Source organism: Trachypithecus francoisi, unplaced genomic scaffold (genome assembly GCF_009764315.1).
Source record: "Trachypithecus francoisi isolate TF-2019V2 unplaced genomic scaffold, Tfra_2.0 Lachesis_group2, whole genome shotgun sequence".
NCBI lineage: Eukaryota > Metazoa > Chordata > Mammalia > Primates > Cercopithecidae > Trachypithecus > Trachypithecus francoisi.
Genome location: NW_022681465.1, coordinates 101,178,476 through 101,201,699, shown reverse-complemented (window position 1 = coordinate 101,201,699; position 23,224 = coordinate 101,178,476). Strand labels below are relative to the sequence as shown.

Sequence of the window (23,224 nt, the reverse complement as noted above, 5' to 3'; positions counted from 1 at the left end):
CGCTCTTTGGCAACATGGTTTACATATAAGCTAAATATTCCAGTTATTAAATATCAATGTCTATATGACTAAACCAATCATATTCATCAGTCCCGCCCTGCTCTTTTTTTTTTTTTTTTTCCTGGAAGCCACCCCTGCTGAAGTCCTCACCCCAACTGCTCCAATCTGGACTAGCTACTCTCCAGACCTGATGCATACCTGCTTTCTCAGAACTTTCTTTCACTATTAAATGAGAATTTGAATTGCCTCTTTCCTGTGTTGAATGTTATGTTCCCTGCATCTCCTGTCTTCCTGTTGGTTTACTCTCTGCAATGTCCGCCTCCTGCATTCAAGCGCTCAGCCTCCCAAGTAGCTGGAATTACAGGCGACCGCCACCGTGCCCAGCTAATTTTTGTACTATTAGTAGAGAAGGTGTCTCACCATCTTGGCCAGGCTAGTCTTGAACTCCTCACCTCAGGTGATCTACCCGCCTCAGCCTCCCAAAGTGCTGGGATTACAGGCATGAGCCACCGCGCCCGGCCCTAAACTTTGTTTTTTTTGAGACAAGGTCTGTCACCCCTAATTCAGTGTGAATTTTTTGGTTCTGTTTTTCTCCTGTGCTGTCTCTGCACCAGCTCAGTTCAGCTCCCTAGCCTTCGCTGCAGCCTCTTCAGCCTGCTGGCCACAAGTGTGCCCTCTAAAGGCCCCAAATGCCCTATACACACCAGGTGGAGAGCGCAGAAACGCCTGCAGAGCCGAATTAAAGGTGAACCCCAGCCTGTTGCCCAGGCTGGAATGCAGTAGCACAAACATGGCTCACTGCAGCCTCGATTCCCAGGGTCAAGCAATCCTCCCACTTCAGCCTCCCAAGCAGCTGGGACTACAGGCACACATTACCATGTCAGGCTAATTTCTTGATTTTTTTCTCTCTCTCTCTTTTTTTTTTTAGACAGTGTCTTGCTCTGTCAACCAGGCTGGAGTGATGTGTAACGATCTCACCTCACTGCAGCCTCATATTGCCAGGCTCCAGTGATCCTCCCACCTCAGCCTCCTGAGTGGCTGGGAAAAAAGGTACTCAATACCGTGCCCGGCTAATTTTTGTATTTTTGGTAGACACAGGGTTTCACCACATTGCCCAAGTGGGTCTCAAACTCCTGAGCTCCAGCAGTCCACCTGCCTTGGCCTCCCAAAGTGCTGAGATTACAGTAGTGAGCTACCCCGCCTGGCCTAGATGTAAATTTCTGACGTAATAAACTGTAGTTACCCTCAGAGCTAACTGAAAATATGAACAGGCAAAGAACTGTAGGTTGAGCACCATTTTCCCTCACAATGTGAAGAATTCCAGAGTCTAGTGCTGCTGTTGAGAAGGCTCATGCCATTCTTTCCCCCTAATACTTTATTTTCTTTTCTATGTATGCTACTTTTCCTCTCTGTGGAAATAAAATATTTTCCTTATCCCTTCGTATTCTGAAATTTCACAATAATGTGTCTTGGCACAAGTATTTTTTTTCATTTATTTATGCAGAGCCTTTAGAATGCTTTAAAAAAGTTTTCTTTGTAATTTTCATAATTGTACTCTCTTTTTTTCTTTTTCTTTTTTTTTTTTAGATGGAGTTTCACTCTTGTTGCCCAGGCTGGAGTGCGATGGCGTGATCTCAGCTCACCGCAACCTCCACCTCCCAGGTTCAAGCAAATTCTCCTGCCTCAGCCTCCCAAGTAGCTGGGATTACAGGTGTGTGCCACCAAACCCGGCCAATTTTTTTTTCTTTTTTTTTTTAGATGGAGTTTCACTCTTGTTGCCCAGGCTGGAGTGCGATGGCGTGATCTCAGCTCACCGCAACCTCCACCTCCCAGGTTCAAGCAAATTCTCCTGCCTCAGCCTCCCGAGTAGCTGGGACTACAGGCACCCACCACCACGCCTGGCTAATTTTTTTGTATTTTTAGCAGAGACGGGGTTTCACCCTGTTAGCCAGGATGGTCTCAATCTCCTGACCTCATGATCTGCCCATCTTGGCCTCCCAAAGTGCTGGGATTACAGGCGTGAGCCACCGCACCCGGCTTAAACCTGGCTAATTTTGTATTTGTAGTAGAGACGGGGTTTCTCCATGTTGGCCAGGCTGGTCTCAAATTCCCAGCCTCAGGTGATCTGCCCACCTCGGCCTCCCAAAGTGCTGGGATTACAGGCGTGAGCTACGGCACCCGGCTTCCTAATGGTACTCTGCATGGCACTTTTAGTCTGACGATTCACATCTAGCAATGCTTCACTATTTTGAGATTTCCTACCCTCCATTTTCTTTGTCTTCTCTTGGTACATTTTAGAATCAATCCTGGATCAATCTGTTAATTTTATCTTTTCTCTACTATAGTCCATCTATCTTTTTATTGAGACAGGGTTTCACAATGTTATCCAGGCTGGTCTTGAACTCCTGGGCTCAAGAGATTCTCCTGCCTCAGCCTCCCACGTAGCTGGGACCACAGGTGTGTACCACTGTGCCTGGCCATCTCTTTATCTTTTGATTTTACTTATGAAAGAGTTTTGCAGCTTACTTTCCCATTCCTTTCGCTGTTTTCATTTGCCTTTGGCTTATCCTCTATTTTTAATATTTCAAGTATCTCTTATTTGTTTCCCTTTTAAAAAAGTATGGTGTGGGCCGGGCACAGTAGCTCACGCCTGTAATCCCAGCACTTTGGGAGGCCAAGGCAGGCGGATCACAAGGTCAGCAGTTCAAGACCAGCTTGCCCAATATGGTGAAACCCCATCTCTACTAAAAATACAAAAATTAGCAGGGCGTGGTGGCGTGTGCCTGTAGTCCCAGCTACTTGGGAGGCTGAGGCAGAAGAATTGCCTGAACCCAGAAGGCAGAGGTTGCAGTGAGCCAAGATCATGCTACTACACTCCAGTCTGGGCGACAGAGTGAGACTGTGTCTCAAAAAAGAAAAAAAAAAAAAAAAAAAGTATGATGTGCTTATTCTATAGATGAACTATAATCTGTTAGGTCTCTGAAGATTTGGAAAGCGGGCTGGGGGTCGTGAATTTTCTTCTGCTTTGTTGTTTCCATTTTTTCCAAGTTTCTTTTTAGTTTGTTTCAGTCTGCCTTTCATTTTGGAAGTATTCAATACTATCTGAAGATCCTTAATAACTATCTGGTGATCCCTGGCTAAGCATTCATATGGGCAACATTTCTACCTTTTCAAATGAGCGCAGGAACAGCTTAAAATAGGACAAAGAGTATGGCAGAAGAGTACTATTCTTTAGTCTGCATGTCATTTTCCTTATAACTTTAAACATGATTCCAGCAACAATGCCAATGGCTAACAAATTTCCAAGTATGTTAACAGGTTCACAATCTCTAACCTGTCTACTCTCAACTGCTCTCTCTCTTCACTTGCTTTTTCAATGGAGTGATCACTCATAATATTAGGGCCTATGGAATTCTGTTTTCTTCTTGGTCAGAATGGATTGTGGTGGCTGATACATTCTCAATGTGATTTCTGGTATACTCTTGTTCATGTAAGTAGCAGAACTATCATGCCAGCTGATTCATAGGACCCCCTGTTAGCACTGTGATTCCCACATTGCCTTCCAAGTTTGAATGTGGGGGTTTCTTCTACAAATGCCCACTGGGTACGTTTCTCAAAATGATACACAGAATTTACTGCTTTGGGGTCGTGCTATATTGTCCAGGCTGGCCTCAAACACCTAAGTTCAAGTGATCCTTCCACCTCAGCTTCCCAAGTAGCTGGGACTATAGGCAAGAGCCACCACTATGCTTAAACTAAACATTTTTAGTTTAGTGCTTTTCTCTTCGGTGTACAGAAGTTGTTTCCTGTGTTCAAGGAGATAAAAAAAGCTATTCAATCTTGGTTTGAATTTCTTTAAATACATATGGCTTGAGGAGAGGGAGAGCAGGGATTGGAATATGGAGAGAAAAAAACTCCCAGCTTCAGAAGGATTCCCCAATATCCCTTTACCTTCATCATTCATAAGCGCTAGTCTTTCTGGAGATCTAAACATTATAGCTAAAGAAAGGTTCCAAGGCCGGGCGCGGTGGCTCAAGCCTATAATCCCAGCACTTTGGGAGGCCGAGATGGGCGGATCACGAGGTCAGGATATCGAGACCATCCTGGCTAACACGGTGAAACCCCATCTCTACTAAAAAAATACAAAAAACTACCCAGGCGAGGTGGCGGGCGCCTTTAGTCACAGCTACTCGGGAGGCTGAGGCAGGAGAATGGCATAAACCCGGGAGGCAGAGCTTGCAGTGAGCTGAGATCTGGCCACTGCACTCCAGCCTGGGCAACACAGCGAGACTCCGTCTCAAAAAAAAAAAAAAAAAGAAAGGTTCCAAGACAGCATCTTTCTCTCTGGTGAGGGGAAGTAGGGGATTTTTTTACTGTAAGATGATGGTCTCAGTCACAGAAATGCTGTAGTAACATTGTATCCGTTCTGTTTCAACAGAACTAAAATAATGGTCTCACACAAGGTTTAAGTTTACAGAGTGGTAGCTGCAGTGGTTGGTATTACTTATCTCCTAAAGCATACCTAAAACACCCCCAAACAAAATACCCCTCAGGAGGACAAAAGTTTATCTGAACATATTTAATTATTATAGAGCTACTGCCATATTACAAGTCAATTTCTATGTTCTGAGGTATGAAACTATCTACAACAAAGTTCTTATTGTCCTAAATGGAAGATATTCTCATTTCATATTAACATTTAAAAATGCTGCATTTGGGCCGGGCGCGGTGGCTCACGCCTGTAATCCCAGCACTTGGGGAGGCCGAGACAGGCAGATCACGAGGTCAGGAGATCAAGACCATCCTGGCTAACACGGTGAAACCCCGTCTCTACTAAAAAATACAAAAAATTAGCCGGGCACGGTGGCGGGCACCTGTAGTCCCAGCTACTTGGGAGGCTGAGGCAGGAGAATGGCGTGAACCCAGGAGGCGGAGCTTGCAGTGAGCTGAGATCACGCCACTGCACTCCAGCCTGGGCCACAGAGCCAGACTCCATCTCAAAAAAAAAAAAAAAAAAGCTGCATTTGGCTTTTTAAAATTGGACTATTTGTAGGCTTTTTGTTGTAAGGACATTGGTAGGACAAGAATTCTTTTTTTTTTTTTTTTGAGATGCAGCCCTGCTCTTTCGCCCAGGCTGGAGTGCAGTGGCACGACCTTGGCTCATTGCAACCTCTGCCTCCCAGGTTCAAGCGATTCTCTTGTCTCAGCCTCCCGAGTGGCTGGGACTACAGGCACCCGCCACCACACTGACCTAATTTTTTTATTTTTAGTAGAGATGGGGTTTCACCATGTTGGCCAGGCTGGCCTCGAACTCGTGACCTCAAGTGATCCTCCTGCCTTGGCCTCCCAAAGTGCTGGGATTACAGGCATGAGCCACCGCACCTGGGCTAGGACAAGAATTCTTATACAAACTGTAAGAACAAATAACTGCAACAACAATATTAAAGTGTGTACATTAATTTAGACTTACCCTTAGAAGTAACTCTGCTAATATACAGCCAACAGCCCACATGTCCACACCCACACCATACATCCTAGCTCCAAATAGTAACTCAGGGGCCCGATACCACCTAAAGAACAAAAAGAGTTAGTATCATTTTAGCATGAAATTATCAAAGCACTTCTTAGAGATGAATGATCCTTGTCTGTTTTTAAAGTCAATCCCTTACTTTAAGGACTACATACCATACTCTTTCATGAAGTTTTAATACTCTTGCAGTTCTCTCTTTTTTCTCCTACATCATCAGTCTTGTTTTCTACTAGACCTTTCCCAGCAATGTACAAACATACTAGTATTTTTCCAGCCTTAACCTTATCTGGACCCTACCTCTCCTAACAAGTGCCTCCTCATTATCTGGTTAGTTCAAAGAATTGTCTATTCTTACTATCTCCAATTTCTTTTCTTCCATCCTCTCTTAAAACCTTTTCAGGCTGGGCGCGGTGGCTCACGTCTGTAATCCCAGCACTTTGGGAGGCAGAGGCAGGCAGATCACGAGGTCAGCAGTTCGAGACCAGCCTGGCCAATATGGTGAAACTTCATCTCTACTAAAAGTACAAAAATTGGCCGGGTGTGGTGGTGCATGCCTGTAGTCCCAGCTACTTGGGAGGCTGAGGCAGAAAAATCACTTGAACCCTGGAGGCTGAGATTGCAGTGAGCCGAGATCACGCTACTGCACTCCAGCCTGGGCAACAGAGCAAGACTTCGTCTCAAACAAACAAACAAACAAAACAACAACAACAACAAAAACTTTTCAGGCTAGACATGGTGGCTCACGCCTGTAATCCCAGCATTTTGGGAGGCTGAGGTGGGTGGATCATGAGGTCAGGAGTTTGAGACCAGCCTGGCCAACATAGTGAAACCCCATCTCTACTAAAAATACAAAAAATTAGCTGGGTGTGCTGGCAGGTGCCTGTAGTCTCAGCTATGTAGTCCCAGCTACTTGGGAAGCTGAGGCAGGAGAACTGCTTGATCCCGGGAGGCGGAGGTTGAAGTGAGCAGAGATTGCACGCCAGCCTGGGTGACAGTGCGAGACTCTGTCTCAAACAAAACACACACACACAAGAACCTTTTCAATCAGGCTTTCATCCTTACCATTCCACCAAAACTGCTCTTATCAAGCTTATCAGTCATGTCCACACTGCTAAATCCCATTATCAATTCTCAGAGTCTTCATCTTAATTTGATTTACCAGCAGTATTTGATTTATAGATAGAGAAAATATGAGAAACTGGTAGATAAGAAAGCACCAGTTAACAATGCTCTTGTACACGTCCCTGTTTCTATGAGTTCCTGAATGATGAGCTTAACTCTTCTAGCAATTACATAAACAATTACTCACATCCCCTACTTCCTCCTCAGGGCTTAGGTGATTTATACTCAGTGACATCTGTTTGGAAGAAGGTGGCAAAATAATTTAAAATAGAGAATGTGGGGCCAGGCACAATGGCTCACACCTGTAATCCTAGAACTATTGGAGGCTGAGGTGGGAGAATCGCTTGAGTGCAGGACTTTGAGACCAGCCTGGGCAACATGGTGAAACCCATCTCTATAAAAACTTTAAAAAATTAGCCAGCCATAGTGGGGTATGCCTGTGGCCCCAGATACTCGGGAGGCTGAGATACGATGATCGCTTGAACCCAGGAGGTCAAGGCAGCAGTGAGTATTGTTTGCACAACCACACTCCAACCCGGGCAACAGAGTGAGATCCTGTCTCAAAAAACAGGAAGAAAAAATAGAGAATTTGAAAATCTTTGCAGATCCTTAAAAGGGTCTTGGAAATTAACAAAATGCCATTGGGACAAAAATTATAAAATCTATCATTCCTATTTAATGTGATTTTCTGTTTACACATCAAAAATACAAATGGAAATATAATTATCAATATGAAAAATTCAAATATCAAGACATTGCTCTGTTGAGAGAATTTTCCTTTACATAGAAGGATACAGAATCAGGACTGACCAACATAATAATAAACATGGCTCCAATAAATCAGATGATTAGGTAGAAGAATAGCCACTGAAATTCTAGATTATCTAACTAAAATGTAAAAGTATAAATTGTTCCCATTTACAAGGTAAATGTCTTAGGATTGAGCTAAACTCTGTCTGAAAAAGGGCTGTGTATTTTTTCATCGTGGTAAAGTATACCTAACATAAAAACGGCAGTTTTTCTTTTTTTTCTGAGAGGGAGTCTTTCTCTGTCGCCCAAGCTGGAGTGCAGGGGCGCGATCTCAGCTCACTGCAAGCTCTGCCTCCCGGGTTCATGCTACTCTCCTGCCTCAGCCTCCCAAGTAGCTGGGACTACAGGCGCCCGCCACCTCGCCCAGCTAATTTTTTTGTATTTTTAGTAGAGACGGGATTTTACCATATTGGCCAGGCTGGTCTCGAACTCCTGACCTCGTGATCTGCCTGCCTCGGCCTCCCCAAGTGCTGGGATTACAGGCGTGAGCCACTGTGCCTGGCCAAATGACAGTATTTTTTAAGAGGATATCTATCAACAGTGATTCCTTAACTCTGCCAAGATATTTCAGAGAAGCCAGTTGATTGGCTCTCCTACACATGTAGCTTTTAAGGGATTCTTACCTGGTTACAACCTGATGTGTATAAGCTCTATTGGGGCTCCCAAAAGATTTGGCTAGGCCAAAATCTGCCAGTTTTAGAACTCCATTTTCATCTAGCAACAAGTTGTTTGGTTTCAGATCCTATATGACAGAAGTTTTAAACAAACAAATAAGCAGGGTAGGGGAGAACACTGTAGTGCTACATTTAGTTGGCATAACTTTAAACTTAGCAAAAACAGGGTAACACCTGAAATCTAAACAATCAGTATTTTTTCCACTGATATAAAATCCCATCAAAGCAAAACTGGATTGGTTATAATATATAACCTTGGTAAGGCACTTCATTTCACCAAGCCTCAATTTACATACTTTGTAGAGTTTCTGTGAGGATTAAATCTGATATTTTCTGTAGTCTAGTGTAATAACTGGCTCATAGTAGACACTCCATAAATGGTTCCTACTACTAATTTAATAATAAATATGAACTTTCATAATATACATTTGTTAATGTATAAGAATGAGGATGACATTCTTCAAAATCTATGCTAAAAAGACATCAGCAATAACCTAAAAAGGATTCCAAACTTACGATATGAGAATTACTAGTTATAAATTATATATATATATATATATATATATATTTTTTTTTTTTTTTGAGATGGAGTCTCGCTCTGTCGCCCAGGCTGGAGTGCAGTGGCACAATCTCGGCTCACTGCAAGCTCTGCCTCCCGGGTTCATGCTACTCTCCTGCCTCAGCCTCCCAAGTAGCTGGGACTACAGGCGCCCGCCACCTCGCCCAGCTAGTTTTTTTGTATTTTTTAGTAGAGACGGGGTTTCACCATGTTAGCCAGGATGGTCTCGTTCTCCTGACCTTGTGATCCGCCTGTCTTGGCCTCCCAAAGTGCTGGGATTACAGGCTTGAGCCACCACGCCCAGCCATAAATTATATATTTTTGACTATCTAAATAGCTACCTAGTTAGGTAAGTAGCTACCTAGCTATTTAGGTAAGTAGCTACCTAGCTATTTAGGTAAGTAGCTAGTATCTACCTAGCTAAATTACCAGCTTTGTTCTAAAAGCTGAATGTTCCCACTATTTCATAAACTGTATTTTGTACCTTGAATTTCAGAGCTACAAGAAACATTACTTTTCTAGTTGTATTTTGGCATTGTATGAGTTAATCCATGACAATCACTATAACTATATTTTTTCCCCACAACAACACTGTAGCGCAAAGAATACTGAACTTAAAGCCAAAAGACCTATTTTCTTCTTTTTTTTTGAGACAGGGTTTCACTCTGTCACCCAGGCTAGAGTGCAGCGGTGAGGTCTCAGCTCACTGCAACCCCTGCCTCCTGGGCTGAGGTGATTCCCCGACCTCAGCCTCCTGAGCAGCTGGGACTACAGGTGTGCACCACCACACCCAGCTAATTTCTGTATAAGTTTTCACTATATTGCCCAGGCTGGTCTAGAACTCCCGGGCTCGAGATATCTGCTTGCCTCGGCCTCCCAAAGTGCTGGGAACACAGAAGTGAGTCACTGCGCCTGGGCCAAAACCCATGTTTTAATACTGTGCCCGTTATCAGCAGCCAACCTTGAAAAAAAATATAACCATGGCCAGGCCACTTAGCAACTTAGCTCTTCATTTATTATAAAATGAGGGGGCTGGGGCCGGGGCCGGGCGCAGCGGCTCACGCCTGTAATCCAGCACTTTGGGAGGCCGAGGCAGGCAGATCACGAGGTCACGAGATCAAGACCATCCTGGCTAACACGGTGAAACCCCGTCTCTACTAAAAATACAAAAAAAAAAAAAAAAATAGCCAGGCTTGGTAGCGAGTGCCTGTAGTCCCAGCTACTTGGGAGGCTGAGGCAGGAGAATGGCGTGAACCCCAGGAAGTGGAGCTTGCAGTGAGCCAAGATCACACCACTGCACTTCAGCCTGGGCAACAGAGCAAGACTCTGTCTCAAAAAAAGAAAAAAGAAAAAAAAAAATGAGGGGGCTGGGCACGGTGGCTCACGCCTGTAATCCCAGCACTTTAGGAGGCCAAGGCGGGCAGATCACAAGGTCAGGAGATTGAGACCATCCTGCCTAACACAGTGAAACCCCATCTCTACTAAAAAAATACAAAAAATTAGCTGGGCATGGTGGTGGGCGCCTGTGGTCCCAGCTACTCCGGGAGGCTGAGGCAGGAGAATGGCGTGAATCCAGGAGACGGAGCTTGCAGTGAGCCAAGATGGTGCCACCACACTCCAGCCTGGGTGACAGAACAAGATTCCATCTCAAAAAAAAAAAAATGAGGGACTGGATCTCTTCCAGTTCTAAATTTCACAAAGTAATATGGAGTCCTCACAGCACCAATTGCTGGAACAACTAAAGGGAACAATATATCAGAAAAAGATGGGATAAAACAGTCAGCTATAAATTCATATTATTAAACAATTTACATGTTCAGACCATTATGTACTAAATTGGCTCTATAAAACTTGACTGCTATAAAGAAGCAATATTAAAAACCTTACCCTATGTAGGATCCAATGTTGATGTAAATATTCTAATCCTTGAAGAGTCATCAACATGTAGGCTTTGATGTGTGATGGTGTCAGCACAAGACTATTATCCTTTATTATAACCTGTAAAGCAAGTATACAATATACAGGTACCCTTTATTATTTCAAATAAACTCTACCACATAAAACAATTTATAGACTTAAAATATAAGTATCAATACAGGAGACTCTCAAGAGAGGTTATCCAAGTTTCCTCAGGAAGCACTGTCAGAATCTCCAGAGTTACATGGGTAGGGAGAGCATTTCTGTTTTGGAAAGAAAGCAGTACTTTGTCCTCTACTGCTTTCGCATGAAAGTAGCAAACACCTGTTGTTTTTGCTTGCGTCTTCTAAATGCTTCTAACAATAGCATTTAGTGTTCCTTTGGGAAGCCATCTCTTCTCAGCTTAGTCCACATGATTAAGGTAGGACTGAGCCAACCTAAGGCCTCCAGAAGTAGACATATGACCCAGGCATCCCCATTATTACACTGCAGTCTCCTGGCCAAGTGACTGGTTCAAGGATACAAGACAAGTGTGCTAGAATCAAAGAAAAGAAAGCACTTTCATTCCTCTGGTATTATTAAACTCTACAAACATATACCTAGAAGTATCTGGAACACCATATTGAGAACTGTACACATGAAGAAGGCAACAGAGAAGAAAACAGAGCTGAGTTAAAGTGTAAGACTGAGTTTTGATGGCATTATTTGTGAGCTGTGCCTAATGTCAGTTTATTTCTAGATTTATCACTTAGGAACTAAAAGTTCCCCTTTTCTTTTTTTAAAATCAGATTTAAGGTAAAGCATACCCCTTTTAGTGTATAGTTCCATGAGTTTTGACAAATGCATCTAGTCATGTAACCACCACTACAATCAAAGCATAGTTCTGTAACCTCCCAAAATTCCGAGGCCCCTCTGTACTTACTCCTTTCCTTTACCCCAAAGTTCCCATAACCGCTGATCTGGTTTCTGGTTCCTTTTGTTTTGCCTTTTCCAGAATATCATATAAATGAAATGATTCAATACATAGTCTTTTTAGCCTGGCTTCTTTCACTTAGCATAATGTATTTCAGATTCATCTATGTTGTTGCAGTTATCAATAGTTTGTTTCTATACCTGAGTAGTATTTCAGTTTGTTTGTACAGTCAGAATGAGGGATGTCTGGATTGTTCCAGTTCTGACAATTATTAATAAAGCCCAACATCTGTGTACCAACTGAATTCTGGCTTTTTTTTTTTTTTTGAGATGGGAGTCTCACTCTGTCACCCAGGATGGAGTGCAATGGCACAATCTCGGCTCACCGCAACCTCCACTGCCCAGGTTCAATTGATTCTCCTGCCTCAGCCTCCCAAGTAGCTGGGATTACAGGCACCCACCACCATGCCCAGCTAATTTTTTTTTTTTGTATTTTTAGTAGAGATGGGGTTTTGCTATGCTGGATGGGTTGGTCTCAAACTCTTGACCTCTGGCGATCTGCCTGCCTCAGCCTCCCAAAGTGCTGGGATTATAGGTGTGAGCCACTGTGCCCGGCCTCTTTTAGATAAATACCTAGCAGAGGTATTGCTAGATCACAAGATTATTGATTAGTATTATCAATCACAATATTAGTGATGCTATTATAGATCACGATACTAGTGGTATTGATGCTGGAAGGATCTATCACAATAGGCTATGGACTCAATCACCACCAGTCTGAGCATTTAGTGTGTTCCTATTACTTTCTGATAATGTGTTGTGTGAAATCTTTTTTTGCTTTAATTTGGCTGGTGTGTATTTAATTGTATAAGAAATTGCCAAGCTGTTTCCAAAGTGGCTTTATCATTTCACTGCTTTCTCACCAGCAGTGTATAAGAATTCCAGCTGTTGGGGCTGGGCATGGTGGCTCACGCCTGTAATCCCAGCACTTTGGGAGGCTGAGGCAGGTGGATCATGAGGTCAGGAGTTCAAGATCAGCCTGGCCAATATGGTGAAACTCCCTATCTACTAAAAACACAAAAATTATCCAGGCATGGTGGCAGGCACCTATAATCCCATCTACTTGGGAGGCTGAGGCAGAAGAATCACTTGAACCTGGGAGGTGGAGATGGCAGTGAGCCGAGATCGTGCCACAGCAACAGAGTGAGACTCCGTCCCCCAAAAAAGAAAGAAAGAAAGAAAAAAAAAGGAATTCCAGCTGTTCCAGTCATGCAAGGTGGCTCACGCCTATAATCCCAGCACTTTGGGAGGCTGAGGCAGGCAGATCACCTGAGGTCAGGAGTTCAAGACCAGCCTGGTCAACATGGCGAAACCCTGTCTCTATTAAAAATACAAAAATTATCCAGGCATGGTGGCAGGCACCTGTAACCCCAGCTACTCGAGAGGCTGAGGCAGCTGAATTGCTTGAACCTGGGAGGCAGAGGTTGCAGTGAGTTGAGATCACGCCACTGCACTCCAGCCTGGGTAACAGAGCGAAACTCTGTCTCAAAAACAAAAAACAAAAAACAAAACAAACTTGGCTTTCAAACGAATGACATTACTCTGGTTACATGGAAATAAGCTTCTTTATTTTTTAATATAATTTTTAAAATAGAGACAGGATCTCACTTTGTGGTCCAGGCTGGTCTTGAACTCCTGGGCTTAAGCAATCCTCTTGCCTTGGCCTCTCAAAGTGCTCAGAGTACAGGCGTGAGTCACTGCACCTGTCCGGAAAGAAACTTGAAATTCTTATACGTTGGCTGGGCATGGTGACTCATGCCTGTAATCCTAGCACTTTGGGAGGCTGAGGAGGGCGGATCACTTGAGGTCAGGAGTTCAAGACTAGCCTGGCCAACACGGTGAAACCCCGTCTCTACTTAAAATATAAAAATTAGCCAGGCATGCTGGCACCTGTAATCCCAGCTACTTGGGAGGCTGAAGTGAGAGAATCACTTGAACCCAGGAGGGGAAGGCTGCAGCGAGCTGAGATCATGCCATTGCACTCCAGGATGGAGTGAGACTCCATCTCAAAAAAAAAAAAAAAATCTTATAGGTCTAATGCTCATTTCTCCAAAAACGATGTCAACTAGCTATGGGAACTTGGAAGGCAGAAAGGCCAATGAAATCCAAATCTTTGTATGTAACACTGGGAATATCACTAAATGATTAGAAGAAAATAACTCAAGAGATCCTTTTGACTCAGAGTATATCCAAACTTCAACAAAATTAAGCTTTTTTTCCCCTTTTACTAGCAGTATCTTCTTACGTAGAAAACAAGTATTTAGGTTCTTGTTTGATAAAGTGGGACAAAGGAATTTCTCCAGGAATCTTAATCTTACCTCTAGATCAGTTTCCATAAAATCAAAGACAAGGCTAATATTAGATTTATGTCCAAAAGCATCAAGGAGCTGCAAAGTAAAAAAATTAAAATGTGATTCACTATTTAATACCTGACAGTATGATAGCAACTGAGGCAATTTTTTAAAATTTGAAAAGCATTTAAACTGTTGGTAATTCCCTATAAAGCTTAAATCATTTGATTAAATTTGACATTTTCCTTTTTTGGAGAGTACTAAAGGAATTAGTATTTTGAAGCACAAAAATATTAAATTTTACTTAAAAAAATACCCAACCTCTTTCCCCAAATATTTGGAGTTATAATTAAGAAATTAACCAGTGAAAACCTCATTCCAGTCTCCAATTTAAAAGAAAAGTCCCAAACGTGATTCTTAAGAAATCCTCTAAGTAACAGCGGCTATCATTGAATGAATGAATACATTTTCTATGGCAGGCACTATTCCAGATACATCTGTTCAATTGGCTAGTCTCACAACTACCCTATGAGGCAGGGACTCCGGGGAGTTGTGAGTAAACACACTCAAGGTCTCACACAGGCAGAAAGAAAGGTTTTGAATTCAGGTTCACACTCTCAGCCACTATATGCTAGAGCTCCCTAGACTTCAAAATTATTTGACAAAATTAGCCTACATGTCAATATTTCATTTATTTAATCAGTGGTATAGTTTTAAAGACAATGCCTACCAAAACAACTGGGATAGGAAATGTATTTCCTTTAAGCTTCTGTAAGGCTCATCTAGAACAAGTCATCTTGCTGAGCCTTTAATCAACATCCATTATATTAAGAAAAGGCAGAGTCCCAAATCCCAGTAACAGTTTTGATCATACTCACACCAATTATATTTGGATGACTTAGCTCCTGTAATAATTTTATCTCTCTTAAGGCTGTTCTATTTATACCTATATAAAAAGGCAAAGCAAAATGTTAGTAATTCTGAAATCTCAAACCTTAAAAACACTTTTTTTTTTTTTTTTGAGATGGAGTCTCACTTTGTTGTCCAGGCTGGAGTGCAGTGACGTGATCTCAGCTTACTGCAACCTCCACTTCCCGGGTTCAAGCAATTCTCCTGCCTCAGCCTCCTGAGTAGCTGGGATTACAGGCATGCGCCACCATGCCCAGCTAATTTTTGTATTTTTAGTAGAGGCAGGGTTTCACCATGTTGGTCAGGCTGGTCTCGAACTCCTGACCTCGTGATCCACCCACCTCGGCCTCCCAAAGTGCTGGGATTACAGGTGTGAGCCACTGCACCCGGCCACAAACACATTATTTTTAAAGAAAGGTTAGTCACCTCAGAAAACAGTGAACATTCCACACAAAAATAAGGGCTACTTGGACAATTTTTATGTGAGATCTGTTGTTCTTTTACATTGCTTTATTTTTATTATTAATTTTTTTTGAGATGGGGTTTCACTCTGTCAGCCAGGTTACAGTGCAGTGGCATGATCTTGGCTCACTGCAGCCTTCACCTCCCAGATTCAAGTGATTCTCCCACCTCAGCCTCCCGAGTAGCTGGGACCACAGGTGCGTGCCTTCACGCCTGGCTAATTTTTTGTACTTTTGTTAGAGACAGGGTTTTGCCATGTTGGCCAGTCTGGTCTCGAACTCCTGAGCTCAGGCGATCCACCCGCCTCACCCTCCCAAAGTGCTGGGATTACAGGCGTAAGCCACCGCACCAGGCCTATACTGCTTTTTTTAAAAAAATAGCTTAACAAAGACTATGACAAATGGTGAAAAAAATTTCACTTTATCTATAGGATATCAGGATCTGAAGACCACTAGACTAAGAACATATATAAGTGTGCAGCATATAGGTGATAAGCTTCCCTACTCTTGCCCTACAAATGTTAGTGGCATATTGTTTGTGCTAAAAGCAAACTAGTAATAAGATAGTATATTTTCCAATACAAATGACAGATTTCAAAATTAAAAATAAGATATAGGCCAGGTGTGGTGGCTCATAATTCCAGCACTTTGGGAGGCCTAGGTGGGCAGATCACTTGAGGCCAGTAGATCGAGACAAGCCTGGCCAACATGGTGAAACCCCATCTCTACTAAAAATACAAAACATTGGCTGGGCGTGGTGACACGCACCTGTAATCCTAGCTACTCAGGAAGCTGAGGCAGAGAATGGTTTGAACCCGGGAGGCGGAGGTTGCAGTGAGCTGAGATCGCACCACTGCACTCCAGCCTGGGCAACAGAGCATAGCACTATCTCAAAAATAAATAAATAAAATAAAAATAAGATATAGTATTGACACTTACATAGACAATGGGTCTCTTTTATAAGAGCTATTTTATGATGACTCCTAATAAATAAGACTTTGGAAGAAAGTTTAATGAAATCTTTTCCCCATATATCTATTCCATAGTTAGCTTTATGTACTTTCATGAAAATGTATCCTGAATTTTCAAAGTAATTAGAAACTCAGAAACAGAAAAAACAATGGCTTGTAACACGTACAACCATAATGAAGACAGAAAGACAAACTAATTAAGCTTGCTGCCTTCCATTTATGTGGGTGATTTGGAATGTTTTTCTGAACATCCAATTGGTAAAAATCACCACATACTCCTTTCTATCCTGAGTCTATCTTTACTCTTCAGGGACCCTGCAGTAACTCTATCCAGAACCACTGCTAACTCTTATTAATTAATACTTTGCTAGTTTCTTCAGTGAGAATGAAAACTTTATGCTTGGCATGGTGGCTCAAGCCTGTAATTCCAGCACTTTGGGAGGCCGAGGTGGGAGGATAGCTTTGAGGCCAGGAGTTTGAGAGAAGCCTGAGTAACACAGCCAGATCCCATCTCTACAAAAAATAAAACATTAACCACAAGTGGTGGCATATGTTTATAGCCCTAGCTACTCAGGAGGCTGAGGTGGTAGAATTGCTTGAGTACAGAAGTTTGAGGCTGCAGTGAGCTATGATTGTGTCTCTGTACTCCAGCCTGGGTGATGGAGCAAGACCTTGTCTTTTTTAAAAAAAAAAAAAAAAGATAAAACTTTTCTTATCTGTCAGATTACATGAAATACTTACCATCTTTAGCTTCTGATCTATGTCCAAGTTTGATCTGGTAGAGAGGGAAAAAAAAACCCAAATATATTAAAAACGTGTTAAAGTATTTAGAATCAACGAATAATATGTAAACATTTCAAATACTTCACCACAGCAAAAACACAATTAGCAACCTATATGTACCTAGCAGGCAAAAAGAGAGTAGGAATCATGATCGGAAAGACAAAATTAACAATATAAGAGAGAATCAAACACCTACCCTTGTCCCTTAAGTTTCTGAACTACACATTCAAATAATAAAATTAAGAAAAATCTATTTTACCTTTTCAAGGTTCACTGTGAACTAAATAACTAAGGGTACCCTGATTAAAAATAAATATGTAACTTCAAGTTAGTCTACTTGGAGGGAAAGATACAGAAAATAACATGCTGTATAGTTGGTAATAAGCCCAATAATATGCTCTTAGACACCACATTTTTCAAAAACCAAAATTACAAACTGTGATGGTTAAAATGTTGTTACTCTGAATAAACATAACAAATTACATTAACAGGTTTAGTCTTACACAAAATAAATTACCTGGGTAAAGAACATTCTCTGTTTTTTAAAAAAAATGTCAGCAATCAATAAAAGACTGGCAGGGCATGGTGGCTCACACTTGTAAATTCCAACACTTTGATGGGCCAAGGTGGAAGGATCACTTGATCCCAGGAGTTTAAGACCAGCCTGGGCAACACAGCAAGACCTTGTGACTAATAAACATTTTTAAAAATTAGCCAGGAGTGGTGGCACACACCTATAGTCCCAAGTACTCAGAAGACTGAGGCAGGAGGATTGCTTGAGCCCAAGCTACAGTGAGCCATGATCACACTGCTGTACTCCAGCCTAGGCAACAGAGACTGTCTCAAACAAACAAACAAACAAACAAACATACAGGTGGCTCATGCTTGTAATCTCAGTATTTTGGGAGGCCTGGGTAGGAGAATCGCTTGAGTATAGGAGTTAAAGATCAGTCTGGGCAACAAAGCAAGACTCCGTCACTACAGAAAAATTTAAAAAGTTATTGGGGCACGGTGACATGTGCCTGTAGTCCCATCTACTTGGGAGGCTGAAGTAGGAGGATTGCTTGAGCCCAGGAGTTCGAGGCTGCAGTGAGCTATATTTGCATCACTGCACTCCAGTCTGGGCAACAGAACAGGAGATCCCACTTCTAACAAACAAAAAAACAACACAGAATTTTTTATTTAAAGTAGTCCATTTAGGATTCATGACTTGCTCACTATAGCGCCCCTGAGCCCTGAATAATCAGCAGTGGTAACCAGAGCCTCACCATGGGCCTCAGGTGAAACTCAGAGACATATTGGCTTCAGGTATGACACAGCATATTCACAGCTGTAGTGGCTATCAGGAGAGACTTCTGTTTGAGAAAAGGAGAGGGAAGAGGAAAGGGGATTCTGTCTTGCAGCTTAGGGACCGGCTCAGCTGCACTGGGGAAGAGCACCAGGTGGGCTATTGGGGTCCATGAATCCAGGCCTTGGCTCTTGGATGGCATTTCTGGACTACCCCTGGAACAGAGGGGAACCCACTACCCTGAAGGTGAGTCCCAGGCCTGGCAGCATGCAGCATAAGCTGACTGAGGAGTCCTGGGCCTTAAGTGAACATTGGTGGTACCGTGGCAATACTCCCTCCCCCATGGGCCTGTGGTGCTGGTGGACATAGGAGCAACTCCTCCACCTGAGGAAAGGGGAAGAAAGAATGGTAATACAGAGTCTGGTAATACAGAGAATTCTGGACCTTATCCAAGACCACCAAGATGGTACCTCTATGAGTCTAGAAAAACTACAGCATTACTGGGTTTGGGGTACCCCCTAATGCAGATATGGTTACAGTGACCAAAGACATATATCGCAACACTCTATTCCCTTTGAATACTTGGAATACCTTCCAATAAGAATGCTACAAACAAGTCCAGACTGTGAAGACTATAGTAAATACCTGACTCTTCAATGTACAGATGGCAATGAACACTCACGAGCATTAAGGCCATCCCGGAATACATACCCTCACCAAATGAACTAAATTAGGCACTAGGGGTCAATCCTGCAGAGAAAGATATGTGACCTTTCAGTTAGAGAATTCAAAATAGCTGTTTTCAGAAAAGTGAAAGAAATTCAAGATAACACAGAGAAGGAATTCAGAATCCTATCAGGTAAGTTCAACAAATACTTGAAATAATTAAAAAGAATTAAGCGGAAATTCTGGAGTGGAAAGATGCAACTGACATACTCAAGAATGCATCAGTCTTTGTTTTTTGGAGATGGAGTTTCGCTCTTGTTGCCCAGGCTAGAGTGCAATGGCACAATCTCAGCTCACTGCAACCTCTGCCTCCTGGGTTCAAGCAATTCTCCTGCCTAAGCCTCCCAAGTAGCTGGAATTACAGGCATGCACTACCACACCCAGCTAGTTGTGTATTTTTAGTAGAGACGAGGCTTCACCATGTTCAGGCTAGTCTCGAACTCCTGACCTAAAGTGATCCACCCGCCTCAGCCTCCCAAAGTGCTGGGATTACTGGTGTCAGCCACCATGCCCAACCTTTTTTTTCCCCCTTTTTTGAAACAATCTTGCTCTGTCACTCTGTTACCCAAGCTGGAATGCAGTGGTGCAATCTCGGCTCACTACAACCTCCGTCTCCCAGGCTAAAGCCATCCTCTCCCCTCAGACCCCACAAGAAGCTGGGACCACAGGCACAAACCACCATGTCAAGCTAATTTTTCTATATTCTGTAGAGATGGGGTTTCACCATGTTGCCCAGGCTGGTCTCAAACTCCTGAGCTCAAGTGACCCACCCACCTCGGCCTCCCAAAGTGCTGGGATTACATGCATGAGCTACTGTGTCCAATTGCATCAGCCTTTTAATAGCAGAACTGATAAAGCAGAAGGCAGAATTAACAAGCTTAAAAACAGGATATTTGAAAACAGAGGCGACAAAAGAAAAAAATAAAAAAGAAATGAGGCATGCCTACAAGATCTACAAAACAGGCTCAAAGGGGCAAATCTAAGTGTTTTTGGCCTTAAAAAGGAGGTAGAGAGGGAGAGGCAAGGTAGAAAGTTAATTCAAAGGGATAACAGGAAACTTCCCAAACGCAGAAATAGGTACCAATATTCAAGTACAAGAAAGTTATGGAACATGGGGCCGCGGATGGTGGCTCACGCCGGTAATCCCAGCTACTCAGGAGGCTAAGGCAGGAGAATTGCTTGAACCCAAGAGGCAGAGGTTGCAGTGAGCCAAGACTGGGCCACTGCATTCCAGCCTGGGCAAGAAAAATGAGACTCCATCTGCAAAAAAAAAAAAAAAAAAAAAAAAAAAGGTTGCAGAATACCAAGCAGGTTTAACCCAAAGAAGACTACCTCAACACATTTAATAAACTCTCAAAGTCAAGGAATAAGAAAGGATCCTAGGCCAGGCACGGTTCCTTACGCCTGTAATTCAGCACTTTGGGAGGCTGAGGAGGGTGGGTCACCTGAGGTCAAGAACTCGAGACCAGCCTGACCAACATGGAGAAACCCCGTCTCTACTAAAAGTACAAAATTAGCCGGGCGTGGTGGCACATGCCTGTAATCCCAGCTGCTCGGGAAGGCTGAGGCAGGAGAATTGCTTGAACCCGGAGTAGGAGGAGGTTGTGGCGAGATTGCACCATTGCACTCCAGCCTGGACAACAAGAGCGAAACTCTGTCTCAAAAAAAAAAAAAAGGAAAAAGAAAAGAAAAAAAAGAATCCTAAAAGCAGCAAGAAGAGAAAAGAAACAACATATAATGGAGACCCCAATATGTCTGGCCGCAGACTTTTCAGCAGAAACTTTACAGGATAGGAGAGAGTGTCAGAATATATTTAAAGTGCTGAAAGAAAATAACTTTTAATCTAGAATAGCATATTCAGCAAAAATATCCTTCAAACAGGAAGGAGAAATAAAGACTTTCCCAGACAAACAAAAGCTGAGGGATTTCATAAATACCAGGCCTGTCCTACAAGAAATGCTAAAGGGAGTTCTTCAATCAGAAAGAAAAGACGTTAATGAGCAATATGAAATCATCTGAAGATACGAAACTCACTGGTAATAGTAAGTACACAGAAAAACACATAATATGATAACACTGTAATTGCTGTATGTAAACTACTCATATCCAGCAGAAAGATAAAAACATGAAACAATCAAAAACAATAACAATTGTTCAAGACATAGTACAACAAAGTGGGGAGACAAAGTTAAAACGTAGAGTTTTTATTAGTTTTCTTTTTGCTTGTTGGTTTGTTTATGTAATCAGTGTTGTCATCAGTTTAAAGTAATGGGTTATATTATTTGCAAGCCTGATGTAACCTCGAATCTAAAAACATACAATAGATACACAAAAAATAAAAATTAAGAAATTAAAACATGCCACCAGAGAAAATCACCTTTACTACTAGGAAGACAGGAAGGAAGGAAAGAAGGAAGAAAAGACCACAAAACAACCAGAAAACAAATAACAAAATGGTAGGAATAAAAGTTCTTACTTATCAATAATATTACTGAATATAAATGGGCTAAACTCTTCAATCAAAAGGCACAGAGTGACTGAATGGATTAAAGAAGAGAAAAAAAAAAAAAAAAAGGAAGTCCCAATGATCTGTTGCCTACAAGAAACACTTTAACTTTAAAGACACACACAGACTGAAAATAAAGAGATGGAAAAAGATATTCACTGCCAATGGAAACCAAAAAAGAACAGGAGTAGTTATATTAAATAAAACAGATTTCAAGCAAAAACTATAAAATGAGACAAAGTCACTATATAATGATAAAGGTGTCAATTCAGTAAGAGGATAGAAAAATTAAATATATGCACCCAACAATGTGGCACTCAGATATATAAAATATTTTTAGCATTAAAGAGAGAGGCAAACCCCATATAATAATAGCTGGAGGCTTCAACAGCCCACTTTCACTACTGGACAGATCAATGCAGAAAATCAACAAAGACACACCAGACTTAATCCACACCACAGACCACATGGACCTAATAGATATTTATAGAAAATGTCATCCAATGGTTGCAGATTAAACATTCTTCTCCTCAGCAAATGAATGATTCTCAAGGACAGACCATATGTTAGGCCACAAAACAAGTCTTAAAACCTTGCAAAAAACGGAAATCATATCAAGTATCTTTTCTGACCACAATGGGATAAAACCAGAATCAATAACAAGAGGAATTTTAGAAACTATGTAACACATGAAAATTAAGCAATACACTCCTGAATGACCAGTGGGTCAATGAATAGATGAAGAAGAAAATTGAAAAATTTCTTGAAAGAAATGATAATGGAAACACAACATACCAAAACCTTGGGATACAGAGAAAGCAGTACTCAGAGGAAAGTTTATAGTTATAACTGCCTACACGAAAAAAAAAAAAAAAAACCTTCAAATAAACAATGATGCATCTTAAAGAACTTAAGCAAGAGCAAACCAATCCCAAAGTTAGAAGACAATAATAAAAATCAGAGCAGAAATAAATGAAATTGAAACAAAAAAATATACAAAAGATCAACAAAATAACAAGTTGGTGTTTTGAAAAGACCATCAAAATTGGACACATGTTCTTCAAGTTGCCCACTTGGATCTCTCCCAAGTGCACTTTCATTTCTTTCCTACTCTAAAGCTTTTTAATAAACTTCCGGCCAGGCACAGTGGCTCATACCTGTAACCCCAGCACTTTGCGAGGCCGCGGCAGGGAGATAACAAGGTGGTTCGAGACCATCCTGGCCAACATGGTGAAACCCCATCTCTACTAAAAACACAAAAGTTAGCCGGGCGTGGTGGTGCGCACCTGTAATCCCAGCTACTCAGGAGGCTGAGGCAGGAGAATCACCTGGGAGGTGGAGTTTGCAGTGAGCCGAGATCACGCCACTGCACTACAGCCTGGTGACAGAGTGAGACTCCATCTCAAAAAATAAATAAACAAACAAACTTCCACTCCTGCTCTAGAAAAAAAAAAAATCTCTCCTGCCACCATAAGAAGAAGTGCCTTGCTTCCCTTTCACCTTCCGCCATGATTTGAGTATGGATTTTTGATACATGCTAGGCAGAAAATGCCTGCATGACCAGTCCCAATAAAAACCCTGACCACTAAAAAAACTTACCCAACCTTTAGACTAAAAGAAAAGGAGAGAAGATGCAAATAAATAAAATCAGATGTGAGAAAAGGGGACATTGCAACCAATACCGCAGAAATCCAAAGGATCATTA

At 42.1% G+C, this 23,224-nt stretch overlaps 1 protein-coding gene across 1 annotated transcript in view; it reads right to left on the bottom strand.

Annotated features, from left to right (window-relative positions):
- Window positions 1-23,224, bottom strand: part of CDK7 (cyclin dependent kinase 7) — a 48,346-nt gene that overhangs the window by 12,301 nt on the left and 12,821 nt on the right. The window contains exons 3-8 of the mRNA XM_033179772.1: window positions 16,958-16,991; window positions 14,754-14,821; window positions 13,903-13,971; window positions 10,583-10,693; window positions 8,086-8,204; window positions 5,471-5,570 (exon numbers count right to left, since the gene is read on the bottom strand). Of these exons, the coding sequence (XP_033035663.1) occupies window positions 5,471-5,570; window positions 8,086-8,204; window positions 10,583-10,693; window positions 13,903-13,971; window positions 14,754-14,821; window positions 16,958-16,991 (501 nt within the window). The remainder of the gene's footprint in view (window positions 1-5,470; window positions 5,571-8,085; window positions 8,205-10,582; window positions 10,694-13,902; window positions 13,972-14,753; window positions 14,822-16,957; window positions 16,992-23,224) is intronic.